The 16,578-nt window shown below is 38.4% G+C and overlaps 3 protein-coding genes across 3 annotated transcripts; 1 reads left to right on the forward strand and 2 right to left on the reverse strand.

Annotated features, from left to right (window-relative positions):
- Nucleotides 1–3,105: 3,105 nt before the first annotated feature.
- arl14 (ADP-ribosylation factor-like 14) lies at nt 3,106–4,310 on the forward strand. Its single transcript, XM_062428911.1, has one exon. It carries the CDS (start codon nt 3,375–3,377, stop codon nt 3,978–3,980), a length of 606 nt encoding a protein of 201 aa, XP_062284895.1. The 5' UTR covers nt 3,106–3,374; the 3' UTR covers nt 3,981–4,310.
- A 2,489-nt stretch (nt 4,311–6,799) lies between these two features.
- Nucleotides 6,800–10,960, reverse strand: LOC133990667 (zona pellucida sperm-binding protein 3-like). The gene is made up of 8 exons (XM_062429055.1): nt 10,556–10,960; nt 10,288–10,403; nt 10,020–10,123; nt 9,734–9,911; nt 8,953–9,070; nt 8,697–8,782; nt 8,327–8,598; nt 6,800–7,947 (listed from the first exon to the last, which is right to left on the reverse strand). The coding sequence occupies exons 1-8, from the start codon at nt 10,958–10,960 to the stop codon at nt 7,862–7,864; spliced, it is 1,365 nt and encodes a 454-aa protein (XP_062285039.1). The 3' UTR covers nt 6,800–7,861.
- A 1,848-nt stretch (nt 10,961–12,808) lies between these two features.
- Nucleotides 12,809–14,548, reverse strand: zmp:0000001127 (interleukin-12 subunit alpha). Its single transcript, XM_062429248.1, has 7 exons — nt 14,530–14,548; nt 14,278–14,423; nt 14,100–14,183; nt 13,854–13,895; nt 13,520–13,642; nt 13,181–13,225; nt 12,809–12,946 (listed from the first exon to the last, which is right to left on the reverse strand). The coding sequence occupies exons 1-7, from the start codon at nt 14,546–14,548 to the stop codon at nt 12,809–12,811; spliced, it is 597 nt and encodes a 198-aa protein (XP_062285232.1).
- Between the last annotated feature and the right edge of the window lie 2,030 nt (nt 14,549–16,578).

Genomic DNA, 16,578 nt, shown 5'->3' on the forward strand with positions numbered 1-16,578 from the left:
CACATATTCAGACCTGCTCCTGTAGGACACTACCACTGCAGGCAAGGTGAAAAGAGATGGCTCATTTCCCTCCAATGTCCTGCGTTTTATCGCCTGTCCAGGAATTTGAATTAGTTAGACGTTCTTGTCGTACCCCACCAGATCAGCTGTTTGTTGTAAGTCATCAACAATCACAAGAAATAGGCGGTGAGGTTGGGGAAGTACCCTACATATGACGTCTTCTGAGTGCTTCTCGGATGCCGCAGTCTGCTTGACCGCCAGTAACTGTCGTCTACAGACTGCAGACAGCTCGGAGGCGCACGCTGATGCTAAGTTTAGTGACGGTCTGTGCCAGGTGGAGAGACTCAGAATAGCTCGAGCCAAATTCCAGGAGCAACATTCAAGTGTCTAATAACCAAAAAACCAAGTGCGTCACACTACAAGCATTGCGGGAAGTATTTACTTCAGTGTATATCTATTCGAGTCTTTATAAGTGAGACAAAGGCGCGCAGGCACTCGTGCAAGCAAGTTGTCATTTAGCCAACTTAGAAATAAGCATAAACATTATCAGTTTTCAGTGTTTTATTCCAGCTTTATTTGAAGTCTTTTAAGGAGTTGGTTTGAAGGCAAACAACATGGGACAGCAAAGCTCCAAATCCTCCATAAAAGCGCGAGTGATTTTCCAGCGCGTTGTCGAAGCTGACCCGTTTCAGAAAATGGACGCGTGTTCTCCTCCTGGCTCTGCTGTCCGCATTCAGAAGAAGGTGACCAGTCAGTTGTCATGTCTTCACTATTGCAACTGGGCACCGGACAAGTCAAACCATCCCTGGCCCCAAAGCTGCGCTGACAGCGGGGGACTGGTGTACGTGATGGATAATCCAACCGGCGGCGTATGGGTGAAGCCGAGAGAGAGATGGACAAGATCCTGATATATATATTTTTTTTAAATCTAAAAGGTGAAATGCAAACGAATTCTTCGATGGAAAACAGTCAAGCACATCATGACTGGATGCACTCTGTGTGTCCTTAAGCTTTGGCGTCTTCCCGGCAACAGGGTGTCGCTTTGGGTACCTGTGCTGATCTGCGCCTCCATGCGCATCCACACTGTGGAATTAAAATGGATTCAAGTCGTCTTGTTCACATGGAGTTGGCTGAACGGATCACTGTGATTTATTGATTTACTCTGTACGAGACATTCACATGTTCAGTACCGGACTGGATGGAGGGGAATAAAACCCCAGGGAGAGCTGGACGGGGCCTTACAGGGGCATCGTCAGAAATGTGTCATGCGTCAGATAACGCGTTCTCTTTGGGAAACATCGCTTTGTTTACAACATGACTGCAGGCTATTTACTTATTTATTTGACATTCATTTTGTATTTTCAGAGTACTGTGAAGTAGATGAAATGAAAGTGGGGGGCTTGAGATGACAGTAAACTTGAAATAAAAGCACAATTGCACGTTTAAATTACAATGGATCATGTTATATTGGAGAGTTTGGATGTGATGGACTGGCGGTATAGTCGAGCTTTGATTTTTGCCCAGGATGTCTCTCAATAACTGAAGCATGACCGAACAGCCTGATTTCAGGGTTGTTTATGGCGGCATTTTTTTTTGGAGAAGCTCTGGAACTTAGAGGTTTGAAGAAAGTGATTGAAGGTTTTAAAACTCACCTGATATTTCACATTTGTCAAGGGGATGTTTGGGCTGTTTATCTCTATCTTATGAATTTCGGACTTTAAAGTCAATATCTTCTTTATTGTTGTAAAGAAGATCAGCACTGGTTAAATGTGAAACTGCATTTCTTTATTTGTCTGGTGAAGTCTGGATATTGTTCATTATTGTGTATTATGTTTTCCCATTGATTGTCACTCACAGACTTTAAAAAAAGTTAAGTGTAGTGATCATGAAGTTAATGTGATTAAAACCCCCAAACTGGCTCAGAATGATCTTATAATTTCTTTATCTCAAAGCGTGCACCATGACCATATACTCTTAGAAATAAACAAAATCAAAAAGTGACTTAGTGGTTCTTCTAATAGTAGTATTTTCATCATCTGGTTTACAGCTAAGTGTTTTTGTTTGTTTGTTTTTGCAAAAAACTAAGCAGTCTGCATAAATTAAGATGTGTTACATGTAAAAATGTACCTTACCTGTCTTTTAGACTTATAGCATAAGATTTTGCAGAAGTCATAGGAAATACCATTTTACCATTTAATAAACCCGTGCATGATAAGATAAATACATTACATACACTGCTCAAAAAAATTAAGGGAACGCTTGATCATCACAGTATAACACCAATTCAGTTAAACTTCAGTTATCAATCTGTCCATTTAGGAAGCACAAGTGATTGTGAATCAATTTCAACTGATTTGGTGCAAATAAAAGTGACAAGTGCAATGGAGAGACAAAAGCAAGACAACCCCCCAAAAGGAAATGGTTTTACATGTGGTGCCACAGACAACTGCTCTCTCCTTATCCTTCCTGACTGATTTGTTTGTGTTCTATATAGTGTCCTTGTCACTACTGGTAGCATGAAGCGGTACCTGCAGCCCAATCAGGTTGCACAGGTAGTCCAGCTCAACATTGGCCGTTGTTATATCATTTTGTTCTCAACAAATTATACAAAGTACAAGTAAAGATTTTTTAACTTGAATATTTTGTTCATCAATGTCTGATGTGTTATGTAAGTGTTCCCTTAGTTTTTCAGCAGTGTAAAAGGTGGATGTAAAGTCAGCCTGTTTCCTTTTTTTTTTTAAACTCATAGGTTGTAACCAGTAACGTAAGAAATGGTTAATCATTTAGTAAAAGCTTTTTAGGGCAGTTGTAAGATATTTATAAAAACATAGTGGGTTACCAAGTGTCAAAATCCCTTTGACTGAATAATAACTTTGAAAACACTTCACCAAGTGTTTTGTCAGACAAAGCAAGAGTAGGACACACAGAAGGCACTAAATAGATTACCAACATTTATAACTTTTTAAATAATAGAGAATAAATACATAAAACATGAAGGGATTTCCCCAGCCTTGCAACCCAAAGTGACCTTATTGAGGGCTTAATAACTTAAGCATTAGTAAACGCAGTAACATTAATAGAGCCATTACAGTTACAATTTGTAAATTCTTTATAAAGGCTGCCTTGTTTTTGTCTTGATGTGGCTACAGCTGACTGACACATTTAAACAAACCAGGAATAACCACGGGTACAAACTTTGTCCTCTGATATGGCGCCTTATCTGTGAGCAGTGAATTGCAGTCAGCACGCAGGTAATGGCTAATCGGTTAAACTCTGGGCAACGCTCTAAGCAAACATTGCGTCAGGAGAGTCATTTACAGTGGAAGATGTGACTATCCCACTTGAATTGACTGTTTTTATCTCTCCACGTCGCCATGGGCCAGCGAGGATCTAAACAACCGGAGGTCCGAGTTCTCCTTCTGGGTCTGGACAACGCTGGAAAATCGACACTCCTGTACAAATTGAAATACAACGCGTGTGTCAGCACAGTCCCTACCATTGGTTTCAATGTGGAAATGCTCGAGGCGAGAAAGAACAGGAAGAGCATCGCCTTAACCGTATGGGATGTCGGTGGACAGGGTCAGATGCGGCAGCACTGGAACAGTTTCCACCAGGACACAGCGGCCGTCCTGTTTGTTGTGGACAGTTCGGACCGGCAGCGTCTGGAGGAGGCGCGACGGGAGTTGGAAAACACGCTGAGGAGCGATCACTTGAAGGGCCGTCCGCTCATTGTCCTCGCCAACAAACAGGATGTCAGAGATGCACTGACCGGCACTGAAATCAAGGACCAGTTTAACCTGAGAAAGACTTGTGCAGATCGGGATTGGTTCGTTCAGCCTTGTTCCGCATCGACGGGCGTTGGAGTTGAAGAAGTCTTCAGACGAGTCGTCCAAATGGCCAAACTCCCATCGGACTCTGGGGCGATGACAGAGACTATCAAGGAGACAGTGCACTACCTCAAAGCCAGCAGAAGACATTAAGATTTATTTATATGGATTCTGTTATTTGCAAACAGTCAGTAATGTTTCAAATTATTTTTTTAAAGGTTATAAATCTAAACTGCATTATAGCCTAATAATAAAATCATACAAAGAGACTATTTAATTAAGTCCATAAATTCCTTTTAAGTGAAATGATTCCTTTGCTCATACATCTTCAGTGAAACTGCATAATCCAGCAAGCAATACAGAGCAAGTGAAAGTACCAGGAAAAATAAGATAGTGATAATTACCGTACATTAGAAGTAACTTTAGAGCTATTTTCATTGCTGTATATCGTCTTTCAGCTATTAAAAACATAAGTGCATCATTTCATACAGCTAACTCTCTATTTACATTTCATTGATGCAGCATCAATACCAGCGACATAAGTAACACGTATACATAGTATATGTGGTTCAATGACGTATAAGGATTTTCAACAACTCAATTTTAAATAATAAAAACAAGCATATCTAATGCAGTAGTTCAAACATTCAGAATGTTGTGTACCTGACAATTCATATTACAATTTGAAAGTGATTTTAGTGGGGGTTTTTCAAGATTAATTGGCACTGGCCTGAAAAAAAAGTCATTTGGTGCTACCATGATTCATCTTGAAATATCTTATATAAATAAAAGACCATCATTTACAAAGATTTAAAAAAAAAAATGCAAATACTTTGTTTCCAAACACTTTATATTACTGAAAACTTGTAAAAAAAAAAAAAAAAAAGAAGATGTGAAGCATGCTAACTAAATTAATTTATTTCAAGATGAATCGTGGTCGCACCACATGACTCTTTTTAAAGGCCAGTGCCAATTAATCTTGAAAAACCCACTAAAATCACTTAATTTCAAATGTATAATATGGAGCTTCAGGTACACAACATTCTGAATGTTTGAACTACTGCATTAGATATGCTTGTTTTTATTATTCTACAATTGAGTTGTTCTAAATCCTTATACGTCATTGACCCATGTATATGTTTTGCTAATATGAAGATTGATTCTCGGTTGCGAAAAATCCATTTGGCTGGTGTTTATCCTTTCAGTTTTTAATGCATGTGGGATATAACCCATCGATAAAGCTCCTGTCTTTTAAAGTTTCTGAGAAGCCAATGAGTGTACAGTTACATGTTGATAAATCACTATGTTTCACAGCATAGTTTCAAATATATCCAATCCGTTAAATGTTAGGTTGACATTAACAACTGTTGCATTATTAATTAGAGAGCTAAAAAGACAAAGCAAATGGCATGCTGGACGATAATACAACAGTCAAATGGATAAATAGATAGATCAATAAAGTATTAGTAAATAAACGTATTTGACATTAGTAAAGTGACGCCAAACTTGGACACTTGATGTCCATTGGAACAAATAGAACAATAAGCAATAAGTTCTTGGGCGTTTACTTTTTTCTTGAATGTCCATTCTAACAATGTAAATGACGATATTAAATATGAGTTCAGTGGTGCTACAGTTACCACTCCACCCAACTGACACCCTTGTCAAGTAGCTTGCACCATAGAGGATTCGGGCTTTCCTCTGCACCCATCCCGCACCGTCTCTTCATATGTCGGCAGACATTTGCATTCATCGTAGGTGGGCAGTTGAGCAGCTGCGGCTGGATCCATCGGACTGTCCCCTGTGCAGCTCTCCATAAGCGGCTCTTGCGATATTGTGGCAGCTGGGTGTCCGTTGGGTGGGGGGGTAACCTGCCTGGATCTTGAGCACAAGGCTCTCTGGACAAAGTATCCCACAGCGAAGAGAAGGAGCATGATAAGAACTCCAGAAAGTTTCCGGGTGACCATGGAGATGTTGTAGTAAGTCATGTCCTCGAACTTCCTGCAACAGGGACCAGTGGTGTTTTTTCCCTCTGGGCAGCAGACCTCGTCATCCCGACAGACGGCCTGTCCACATTTTCGGATGGTATAAACCACTGAGCGGACCGAACAGCAAACAGAGAAGACTGTCAGCATTTGGCATTTGTACAAAAACATTGTAGTTTTCCACGGGACGAAATGATCCAGTGAACCTCGATGGTAAAGCTTGGGAAACAGGACGCAGGCGAGGAATCACTCATTGATAACACACAGGGATACGCTGGTTGAAACGCCGACGTAGAGCCATCATGTCCAGAGTAAATATTAGTGGGAAAACACGAGAAAAATTAACAATCATCCAAAGCCCTGCTAGGGATACTACTCAGACAGCTGATTGTGCATGTATAGCCTCGCAACATGAATAGACCTTTACTATGCCCCGACCCTCTGTACTTCACTGTGCCACTGATTTCTTATGCACCGAGCAGGTATATTGAAGCTGTCTAGAGAATCGCAAGCACAGTCCTACATTGCCTACAAAGGCTCATTCATCTGATGTGAAAGTAAACAGGCGCCCAGGAAATCGACCAGTCGTGTCGGAAGCACGAAGAAATGATCAATAACTAATCGTGAAGTAGGGAGGGGACATCAAAACAAGCGGCCTGAAGCAACTAGTGTTGCGGTTTCAGGACCATGGACAGCACTCAAACACGCCCACAGAGGAAAACAATGACGGGCGCTGCCCATGCTGACACGACTAACTTAATGTTCTAGCTGGCAAAAGTACAAAAGATTTCCATTTGCAGTATTAATAGTGTTTCGTATACATCCAGGGAGTCACGTCAGGTCGTCCTTTAAAAGGCTGATTAGTAGATGTTGTGCTTTAAGTGCAAAGCCTTACTAAACACACTGAACGTCTTGGGTAAACTGCCACAATACATCTAAGTACACTAAAATGTTTTTTGTTTTAAATCTAGAAAGCACTTTACAAACACACACATACACATTAATGGTGTGGTGGAATCTGCCATGCATGGTGTCAACCTGTTCATCAGGAACAATGGAGCACTTTGTAATGTTTATAAGGCTAACCAACTAATTCACATATCTAGGGCATTTTGCCCAAGGACACATATACATACAAACTGGTGGAGCTGGGGATCATCAAACCACCAACCTTCTCATTAATGGGCGAGCCACAGTTCAGGATACAGAAAAATCAAACACTCAGTAGAGTGAGCACAAATGTTAAAAATTGGTATGATTTTGACACAAGTTGATACAAAGAAAAAAATTCTAGATGGCTGTGACTAATCATTTCACTGGATGTGGGAGGCAAAGCCAACATTTTATATTACATCATGTACCCCTCATAATGATTAATCAATAATGTGACTAGTGATGAGTAGGTTGTGGGTGGTAATGGAGGGAAGTGCTCCCTAATAGACATGTATTATGCTAGATGAATCTTGCAGTCAAAAGGGATATATTGTGTGTTTGTGTTAAAATGTACACAAACACACAATGCATCCTTTCAACATCCACTCCTGCTGCTTGAGCCTAATGAGTTTGAGTGCTTATAAACCAATGCTAATTTAATTGTTTGCTAAAGCCACATTGAGTTCTTGCAGCGAACATTTACAGGAAGTTGGATTTTGTAAAGATCAGATATCAAATAATATAGAAAATGGCAGTTGTGTTTTTTTAGTTTCAGCCACAACATCAATTACCAACAAGAAAAAAGGCAGAGATAAACTTGTAAAATATTTAATGGAGAAAAAAAAAAAAAACAGGTTTCATTTCTGCAGAAAGAACTGTAACAAAAGTTATATTTGAAGTAAAAGGATAACAGTAAATACTAACAAGGACATGCATATGTCAAGTGAAATGATATTTACAATGACGAGATTAATCTCTGTATTCAGAGGAAAGGCACTTTTGTCCAAAGTGGGTTTCTAATATGCCGTTATGTTTCTTCTGCTTTGAAAGTGGCAGGAATGAAGTTACTGTTTTTTTTTATTATTCTCAACAGTCTCTAGAGTTCAATCCTCAGTTTCAGGTGGTCTTTTTCTTGGGTGACAGTGCTGTTGTGGAATCTGTTGGCAATGTAACAATAAGAGGTCCCAGCTGGACAGTTCTCTCTGTAAAAACAACCAACAACATCAGGCTTTATTTAAAAATATTGAAAGGATCTCTTTCAGCTGCATTAGAAAAAGGTCTAATGGGTGACGCAGTAATATAAAAACAGACCAACATTTAAATTTTTCCAATTTCTCAACTGATTATTAATCTTTTATTGATTAAAACAATTATTGGTGTAAAAAAAATAAAATAAAAAAAAGACTTGAACTTAACCATTCATTTTATATAAAAAAAAAGGTCCTGAGTAAATATGCGTCTGTAAAGGTGGAATAATACACACCCAGACACTAGGGTCCAAAAGTCTGGGACCAAATGTTTGGACCTACTGTGAATATTTTAAAAAACAACCTGTAAAAAGTTCCTATCTCTTGTACTCACCCACTTTGTAGTCTGCTTCTCTTTTCATCAATCCAGCAGGGGACTGTTGAGGCTTGTAGTGTTGGCTCTGGTGCATTCCAGGCCGGAAACGGACAAAAGTTGCTGAGGGATGTTTGGCGTTGCTCTGGACAAAACTCTCCTGTGACGTCATGTCGAGCCAGGCTTTGGTGCTGACAGTTGTTTTAGGAGGCTCTGTGGATGGAGGCTCCTCAACCCGATGGGAATTGTCGCAACTTCTACATACATGGTCATTACCATCAACTGACAGCCATCTGGATAAGGACAGTTTTTAAAGATATGAGAACTGACCTTGGATTCTTCTTACAGTAAAGTTTAATACCGATTGTAAAAGTGTGCATTATGAAAATACCTGTTGCCAATAAAAGAACACGCCCTGTTTTGAGAGCTGACAGCTGATGCGACTGGAACAGCCTTCAAATAGCAGGTGATATAGACCTGTGGGAGATTTTAATGTGCAATACAGTCACACTCTTTTTTCAGGTCATTTAAAAACGATATAACTGGCTCACTGTGCATATTTTAAAATGTGGTGGTTGTGGGAGGAGGGTTACATTGTCAAGCAGTTTGTACATTAAAACTTTAACAGTGAAACAAAGAAAACCAACCTGATTGCTGGGCTCCTGGTCAAACCTGAATGCATCCAGCTGGAATCTAAGCGTGTGCTCTGCAGCTCTTGGTAGGAAATGAGAGCTGGAGTTTGTCAGGTAAGCATCAGCAAGACATCTGTAAAAGCAACAAAACAAGACAAGCACTGAGAATGCAGCTATCTGAATATCAAACAAATGGCATTCAAAACAAGAGTTAGGCTTGGGCAGTAAACTTTTCTCATACCTTCCTGAAGTTTAACCACGGTACATCACTTAACCACCCGAAACCGACTTGACCCACAAACATTTTAAAGTATTACCTGTTCATGAGGTACCACAGCTGAATAAATGCCAGGAACAAAGTTACTGAAGGCCACAAGATGAATATCAGCTCAAACAAAGATAATTCTTGCTAGTTGAAGTCACCACAAACACAACAAGACACGAACAACTCATATTTCTGCTAAAGTTTTCCGCGAAGTTAACATTTTCAAATCAATCCTTCTGCAGTGTTCACTTCCTGAGGAGACAGTGAGACGAAATGTAGACAGCGCCACGTTGTCATTGAAACCCATATTGTGGTCGGAAGAGACATTACATGCTACCTTCAAGTGCTCCTCGTAAACTTCACGTTTACTCGCAGTCTGTATTTTTGACGGTATTCAAAATCATACCTTCTGGATTTCTAGTTTACCGCCCAAGCCTAATAATTTACACTGATTATAGGGATGTGGGATGGTGTGTATGTATGCGATTTGGTTTCATAATATCTATTATCGATTGGAGGAACTCAACTCACCCGTAATGCTCAATAAAGCCATATCGTAATGTTGCCTTTGCATCGGGTGTTGCTGTGGCAACACAATGGTTAACGTAGACTCGTAGGGGCATATGGTTACCCATGATGACAGACACTTGGAAATGAATTGGGTCACCCAGGAAGTATGCGTGAGATCCTCTCTCAAACTGCCAATCCTCTGCAAAGATTAGATAAAAGTTAGACATCAAAACATACAATATTTTTTGAAAATTCTAGTGTACAAAATACGACATAACATAACTCTATCAATGTCATCTTCTAATACCCGTCATGAGTTGCAGACTGAAGTCTGTCTGATCTTCAGCTGTGGCCGTGGAGATGAAAGGAACCCAGTTGGGGTGCAGAGAAATGCCATCAACACCGTATCTCCTACACACACACACACACACACACAGTAAGATTACTGAATAGTCGCAGCTCTAACAGCAATTTTTTGAATGTTCAAGAAGGCCTAATACATTTCAAAGATCAAAATCTAACTTCACAATACACTTAAATTACAGTGTGTACTCTCGAAGTTGCACATAACTTACTTGTCATAATGACATTCAAGTGGAATAGTTGCTCCATCCAATCTCAGCAAACCATCAGATGAAGGTTCAGGTGAGTAGACCAGCACAGTAGAATAGATAATCTTCTCTATTGTCGACTAGAAGACAAGAGTGAGTCGTTCAGCTTGTACCATGTAACACAGTAATAGAATCCCAAATTCAGAAAACCTCAAGAGAAAGATCCCAATGTTGAATATACTTTTCTACTAAAACATTTTGATTCGGTCCCATTACAAAACATATTGCTTACAGAGAGTTTGGTTCCACAGTCCGTCAGGTGGGCCTGTAGGGTGAATTCCGCCTCTCCTGATGGGACTGCACCGCATGAATGGCCCTCTCTCACTAAGTCTGAGCCCAGGCGCAGCTGTTTGCCGTCAACCAGAAGGCCGTTTTCAAACAAATCAGCTTGCACCACCACCTCCATTGAATCTGGGTGGCACTGGACCACGACGGGTCGAGGTTGAGCACTGAGCTGCGGGCTTTGTTGTTTCTTTTCAGCAGCAGACAGCTCAGGCTGAATAGTCCTGGTCGGGATGTGAGAGTTTTCTGCGCTGATGGAGCCTCGGCTGTAACCTAACCGGCTTTCTGTGAGTTTGCAAACTGAGAGAAGGACAATGATCAACCAGGCACAGGCTCGCTGCAGGTTGCGGTCCATGCTTGCTGGACTGCTTTGGGAGAGGTGGCGGGTCCCTCAACTACTGAAAATATCAACACAGATGTGAGTAATCTCTGTGATTTGATCTCCTGAGACACACCTGTTTCACTGCAAGCATGAGTGTTAATCATGAGGCTATGTAACCAAAATATACAAGCAACCTTAAAAAAAGAATACACATGTTAATGTACATGTTTAGTCTAGGTCTATGTGATGCATTCATAACAATAAAACGTGTATTTTTATTGTATGTTGGTCCTTTGGCTAAACTATATGCTAAAAACGAATTTGTCCACTAGGTGGCATTACAACTGCAGATATAAAAGGTATTATAAAAGGTAAACCATCCTCCCAGAAACATGATACAGAAAAGTGAAATTTGATAGAGAATATGTGTATATATTTGATTTTAACAGTCTGAAATTACAAAAAACATGTTAAAGTAGCAATTTGAATATGTTGGATAGCTGATTAGCTCTGTTTTAAGAAAATTTAACCTGCATCACATACTTTCCTTTGATGTTTTTCTATGATATTACAGTATTTTTTGCAATCTGTGGGCAGCAGTGTCACTGTTGGTATTCTGTAGCAGGAAGTTTTGGCTCTTTTGAACTTAACCCTTTTGGTGCACTTTATGAATGAAGACTAGCAGCAAGCTTAATTGTTTCTACAGCTGAGCAGGCCTACAGTCCAAAGCCCTTACTATTATTTTTGTCACATATATTTTGTCCTTTTCGAAAAGGTTTCACACACTTTTCTGTGGCGAATACGTCATAGGTCTCTCTCAACCCGAGCAGCCACAAATATCTGTTGTCAGTTCCTCTGAACATGGATTGTATGCAAATTGAAACAAAGGGATAGATGTCATTTTCAGTGAGGTTTTAACCAACATGACATACATACTTTCAAAACATCATTCGAACAGTTTGGCACTGAGCTGAAGGAGTTCACCCAGTCAGCTCATCAGGAAAGCCTCAACGTCTTCAGATGACTGAAAACTTTATCTGGACATTCCACTGTTAATTCTCAGCTATTTGTCAACTCATACTAGATGTTCAACACAATGATATTTGACAATTTGCTCAATTTCTATAGACATTAACCTTGACAATTAAATATTGTCCAAATCCTAACCCTGACCCTACTTCAAATAAAAGTTTAATCCAGACACTGATAACTGTTGAGTGACTTTCACATCCTTGCTAATATCAAAAAACATACATCTAACATTATTATGGTCACATGATAGTAAATTGATTATTTACTTTTGACTTTCCAAATCAAGTGTGATTTAATTGACAAGGCAGAGCTGGTGGTGCTTGGTTACAGGAATATACTTTACAGTCAGGGCTGTTGTCCAGACAGTTTGCAAAATGTCACCATGGCAAGAAAATCACATATTTAGTGATTCAAGACCATCAAAAACTCTAAGTGAAGCAAATTTAACAGTTTTGTGTTAAATATACTATACACATTATTGTTTAATGTTTGCAATAAATTCAATTAACCAAGTATAGCTGACAGGAAAATTACTCGTTTCACATTCTGGAGTTAAAACATAAAAAGTAAAAAACATTGAAAAATGAGGAATGACAAACTAGCACAATTTATGCAGTGAAAATATTTATTTGATGATTCTCAGAACCAAGTGAATAATATAATTTGAAAAATACAAATAAATAGCTGAAAATAAATAATCCATAATAAATAGCCTTTAAATACACTTTATAACAAACATAATTTAACACATAACATGTATAAAGTGTTTTTCTGTCACAATTATGACAGAACCGTAACTGTAGTTTATGGATTTTATAGGTTAAGTGTTTCTGTACGTAGCTTTCTAAACTACTGATCTTTAGTGTGTTCTCCAGAGTTCATGTATCCAATGACTCTGTTGATTGTGATGGTGCGGACCTGGAAGCCCTTCAGGACTTTGCAGAGGCTGAGTCTTTCATCGTAGGTCCTCTGCTGGTCTGTAAAAGCCTTTAAAAAAACAACAAAACAAGTCAGGCATTTTGAAGGATGTAACAGTCAGACTATAACTGTTCTTCCATGAAAGACATATTTAGATTAAATGTTTTGATTTCTTGACCATAACAATAATTATTTTTGTTAAATCTTTTTTTTTACCATCTTCAATTTCAAAATCTAAAAAAAACCCAAACACAGTTGTATTGTGAATCATGGCTGTGTGACATGCATTGAAATATCTCTTACCTTCTTTGAAGCCAAGTCTGCAGGAAAAGACCACGTGAAGCAGTTCTGTTGAGAGCAAAAGATAATCTGTTAATTCATTTCTTAATTCAATAGTACATGAGATGCGGCTAATAATGTAAATTCTGGGCTATAGACTTCAGTTATAAAATTATCCTTAAAACATCCCTCTTCACCTCTTCACATTTCTCTTTAAAATGTTATACATATACACATGCAATATCTAAAACAGTAATCTCTAGTGCCTCTTGTGAGACAGCTAGTTTAAATTTTCAATCTACATTAGTAAATAGTAACAATACCACTGAAGCTGTTTTTGTAATGTGTAAAAAAATCAGTTACCTCCATCAGCTCTCTGAGGCTGAGCAGAACAGACGGTCCGAGTATGATGTCAGGATCTGGCGTAGCAGCAAGAAATCTGTAGTAGTACTGCAGATCCTCCCAAATGCTTGTTAGACATGAGTCCTAGATTGAAAAAACAGCAAAGATCACATAAATATATATACATATAAACTATCAGGCAGCACAATACCGCTGCTGAATATGTGTCAAAGGTTATTTTGTTCCTACTTATATTTAATGTGTACACTTTCATAATCTCTTAAAAGAGGGATGAAAAAAGAAAAAGAAAAATTAAAAAGTGGTAGCTTTTTGACAGAGACAGATCTCAACTTACCTGATCAAATTCAGATTTAGCAGTTCCAGAGCATGTCGGTTCCTGTGTGACAAACACAGTTACATTTTAGAGTCACAGTTTCAAAAGATGTATAAACATTTGAATGTAACTTGACATAAAAAGGGGTTAGGGTAAGAATATAGGACTGTTATATTGTTTTAACAATTTGATTAATTGTTTTTCATTTTTCACTAACCCTTTCTTACAACCAAAGTACATCTATATGAAAAAGGCTTCCCTATGTACCTTTGGTGCGCACACAGATGGCGTGTTAGTGTCTCGCAGATCCACACTCTGCTTTGTACAATCGATTCCAGTGAACAGGTTGTTCTGTGTGGAGGAAAAACACATTAAAAACCATAACTGTAAATTAAAGACGATAAATAATTGAAGTGTAGACTTTAGTGTAATTTTGCGGGCATACCTGTGTGAGTGTGTCAGTGATGTTTTCTAGAAGTGTTCGTGCATAGAAAACACAGGAGTCCTTCATCGGTCCTTTCACTGGCAGAGACTGGCTGACCTGCCACACAGGACAGCTGACCACTAGAAGCAGCAGTGCAGGGGTAAAGTCTGGCAGGAAAAAGATAAAATACAGTCAGTCCACATGTTAATCTCAAGTCTCAACTAGTTTCTTTCAAAGAGACAACATTGTTCAGTCAGTGGATATCATACTCACAGAGCTTGATGAGTTGCATCTTGGATAAGTCTGATTCTGATTCTTTGTTGTAACTGACTGGGCTCAGGCATCCTTAAGTATGTTATACCAAGGATACAGGGGTTTTTCCATCACTGTACAGAGGAGTGTTACAGCTAAGCACAGTACAGGTTGTGTATTTCCCTCTTTCACATTACAGCATACTGCTGAATGTTTTGGTGAAACTGGAATTAACATAGACTGATGATGAAAACGTGTTTACATTGATCTTAAGGTTAACACAGAGGTTCACACTGTTTATTGTTGACATTTCCAAATACTTGAGAGTGAAAGCATGATGTAATATGCTATTTTAAACTGTAATTTTGCAGTCATGTCCTGTATATCATCAATATCAAACAAACACATTTCTTTTGATATATTGTGTAATACTACTACTACTACTTCTACTACTTATGATGATGATGATAACAATAATACTTATAATAATAATAATAATAATAATAATAATAATAATAATAATAACAAACTTTATTTGTATAGTACCTTTCATACGAGAAATGCAACTCAAAGTCAAAATTACATGAACCAAATGCTTTACATGAAAATCACATAAAAGAACATAAAAAATCAAAAAAATAGAATGTAACATAAAATGGAAAATAGAACCCACTTAAAAACATTAATAAACATAAGATACAAATAGAGAAAAAATACAATACATAGTGGTGGTCATTTAAAATCAATTTCTATAACAGACACAAACATGCTCCAAAAACGGTTCTAAATTTACTTCACAAAGAGAGAGAGAGAGAGATATTAGCCCAACAGCAGCGCCAATCTGGTCCTGAGAAAGTAAAAAAAAACTAGCACTCACCGATAACTTGTAGATTAAATCCATCCTGCGATCCTTCATGATGAAAAAGGCACCCGAAGCAGGTCCACAATCATATCTTTATCTACCGATCTTGCTGTTAAATCAACCGCCATCACCTTTCCAGAATAACAGACAGTGCGTCATCACGCACCTGCCCATGGGCCAATCAGCCAAGCTCATTAGAATGACGACGCCCAGACCAGCACTAGAAACTCTGATTGCCTTAGGGCGTTCGGTCAATAACACATCAAAATTTGATTGGATGATGATACGGTCCCTCAACGTTACACATCCAATAGCAGCGTCCAGCTCGATCAGAGCAATGCAACTACTGCTGGCCCCAGCAGAGGAAAGGAGCTGTAATGCGTTTATAGGACATAGGAGATTTGAGCTCCACAAAATATAACCATTCGTTTTCTGGATAAAGTTGCATACTGAACAAGTAATTGACTCCAGATACATTTCAGAATGACCTTTTAATTATGGAAAAACTGAAAAAATAAATTTTTGACAGGGCTAGCAGTGCTAGTCTTGCTGCCCATGACTGCACACCACTGATTATAGCAAGAAAAAGGTGTTAATGTTCATTAGGGCACCTGACTATTTTGGTTGTTCTTGTGAACCTATCCTTAAATAACTCAAAGTATGTTTTTAATTAGAGCAATTAGTATTTTTGTTACATTTTACAACAACAGCAACAACAACAATGATAATAATGATAATAATACTGACAAAAATCAGTCATTATTATATATCATTAATCAGAGTCAGTTAATTTAGATCAACTGATGACTGTAACTCTGACTGTGCTATTTTTGTCCACCTGTGGTCAGTTGTTCCCCTCGTGATTGCGGTACTGCTTCTTAAAAACTCACACATGTGTTAATAACGAGAAACCTAACTGTGACCAACACTGAGACTGTACTTGTGAATGAGATTCAATTTACCATGTGGTGCTGGATGAATTTTTCTGTTGGTTTTTTTAATCATTTGGTTATGAAGTAAATATAATTAACCAATGCTGCCAAATGCAAAATAAATATATCATAAAAACCAGCCAAATAAAGACATAGATCACACACTTGAAACATTTATTATTATAATTTTTTTAACAATCAATATACAGTACATTTATTTACGAAGCAAACAGTAAAAAGAGAAAGTAAACTTTATGTTAAATGACATTCTTAAAG

This window comes from Scomber scombrus, chromosome 11 (genome assembly GCF_963691925.1).
Source record: "Scomber scombrus chromosome 11, fScoSco1.1, whole genome shotgun sequence".
Lineage (NCBI taxonomy): Eukaryota > Metazoa > Chordata > Actinopteri > Scombriformes > Scombridae > Scomber > Scomber scombrus.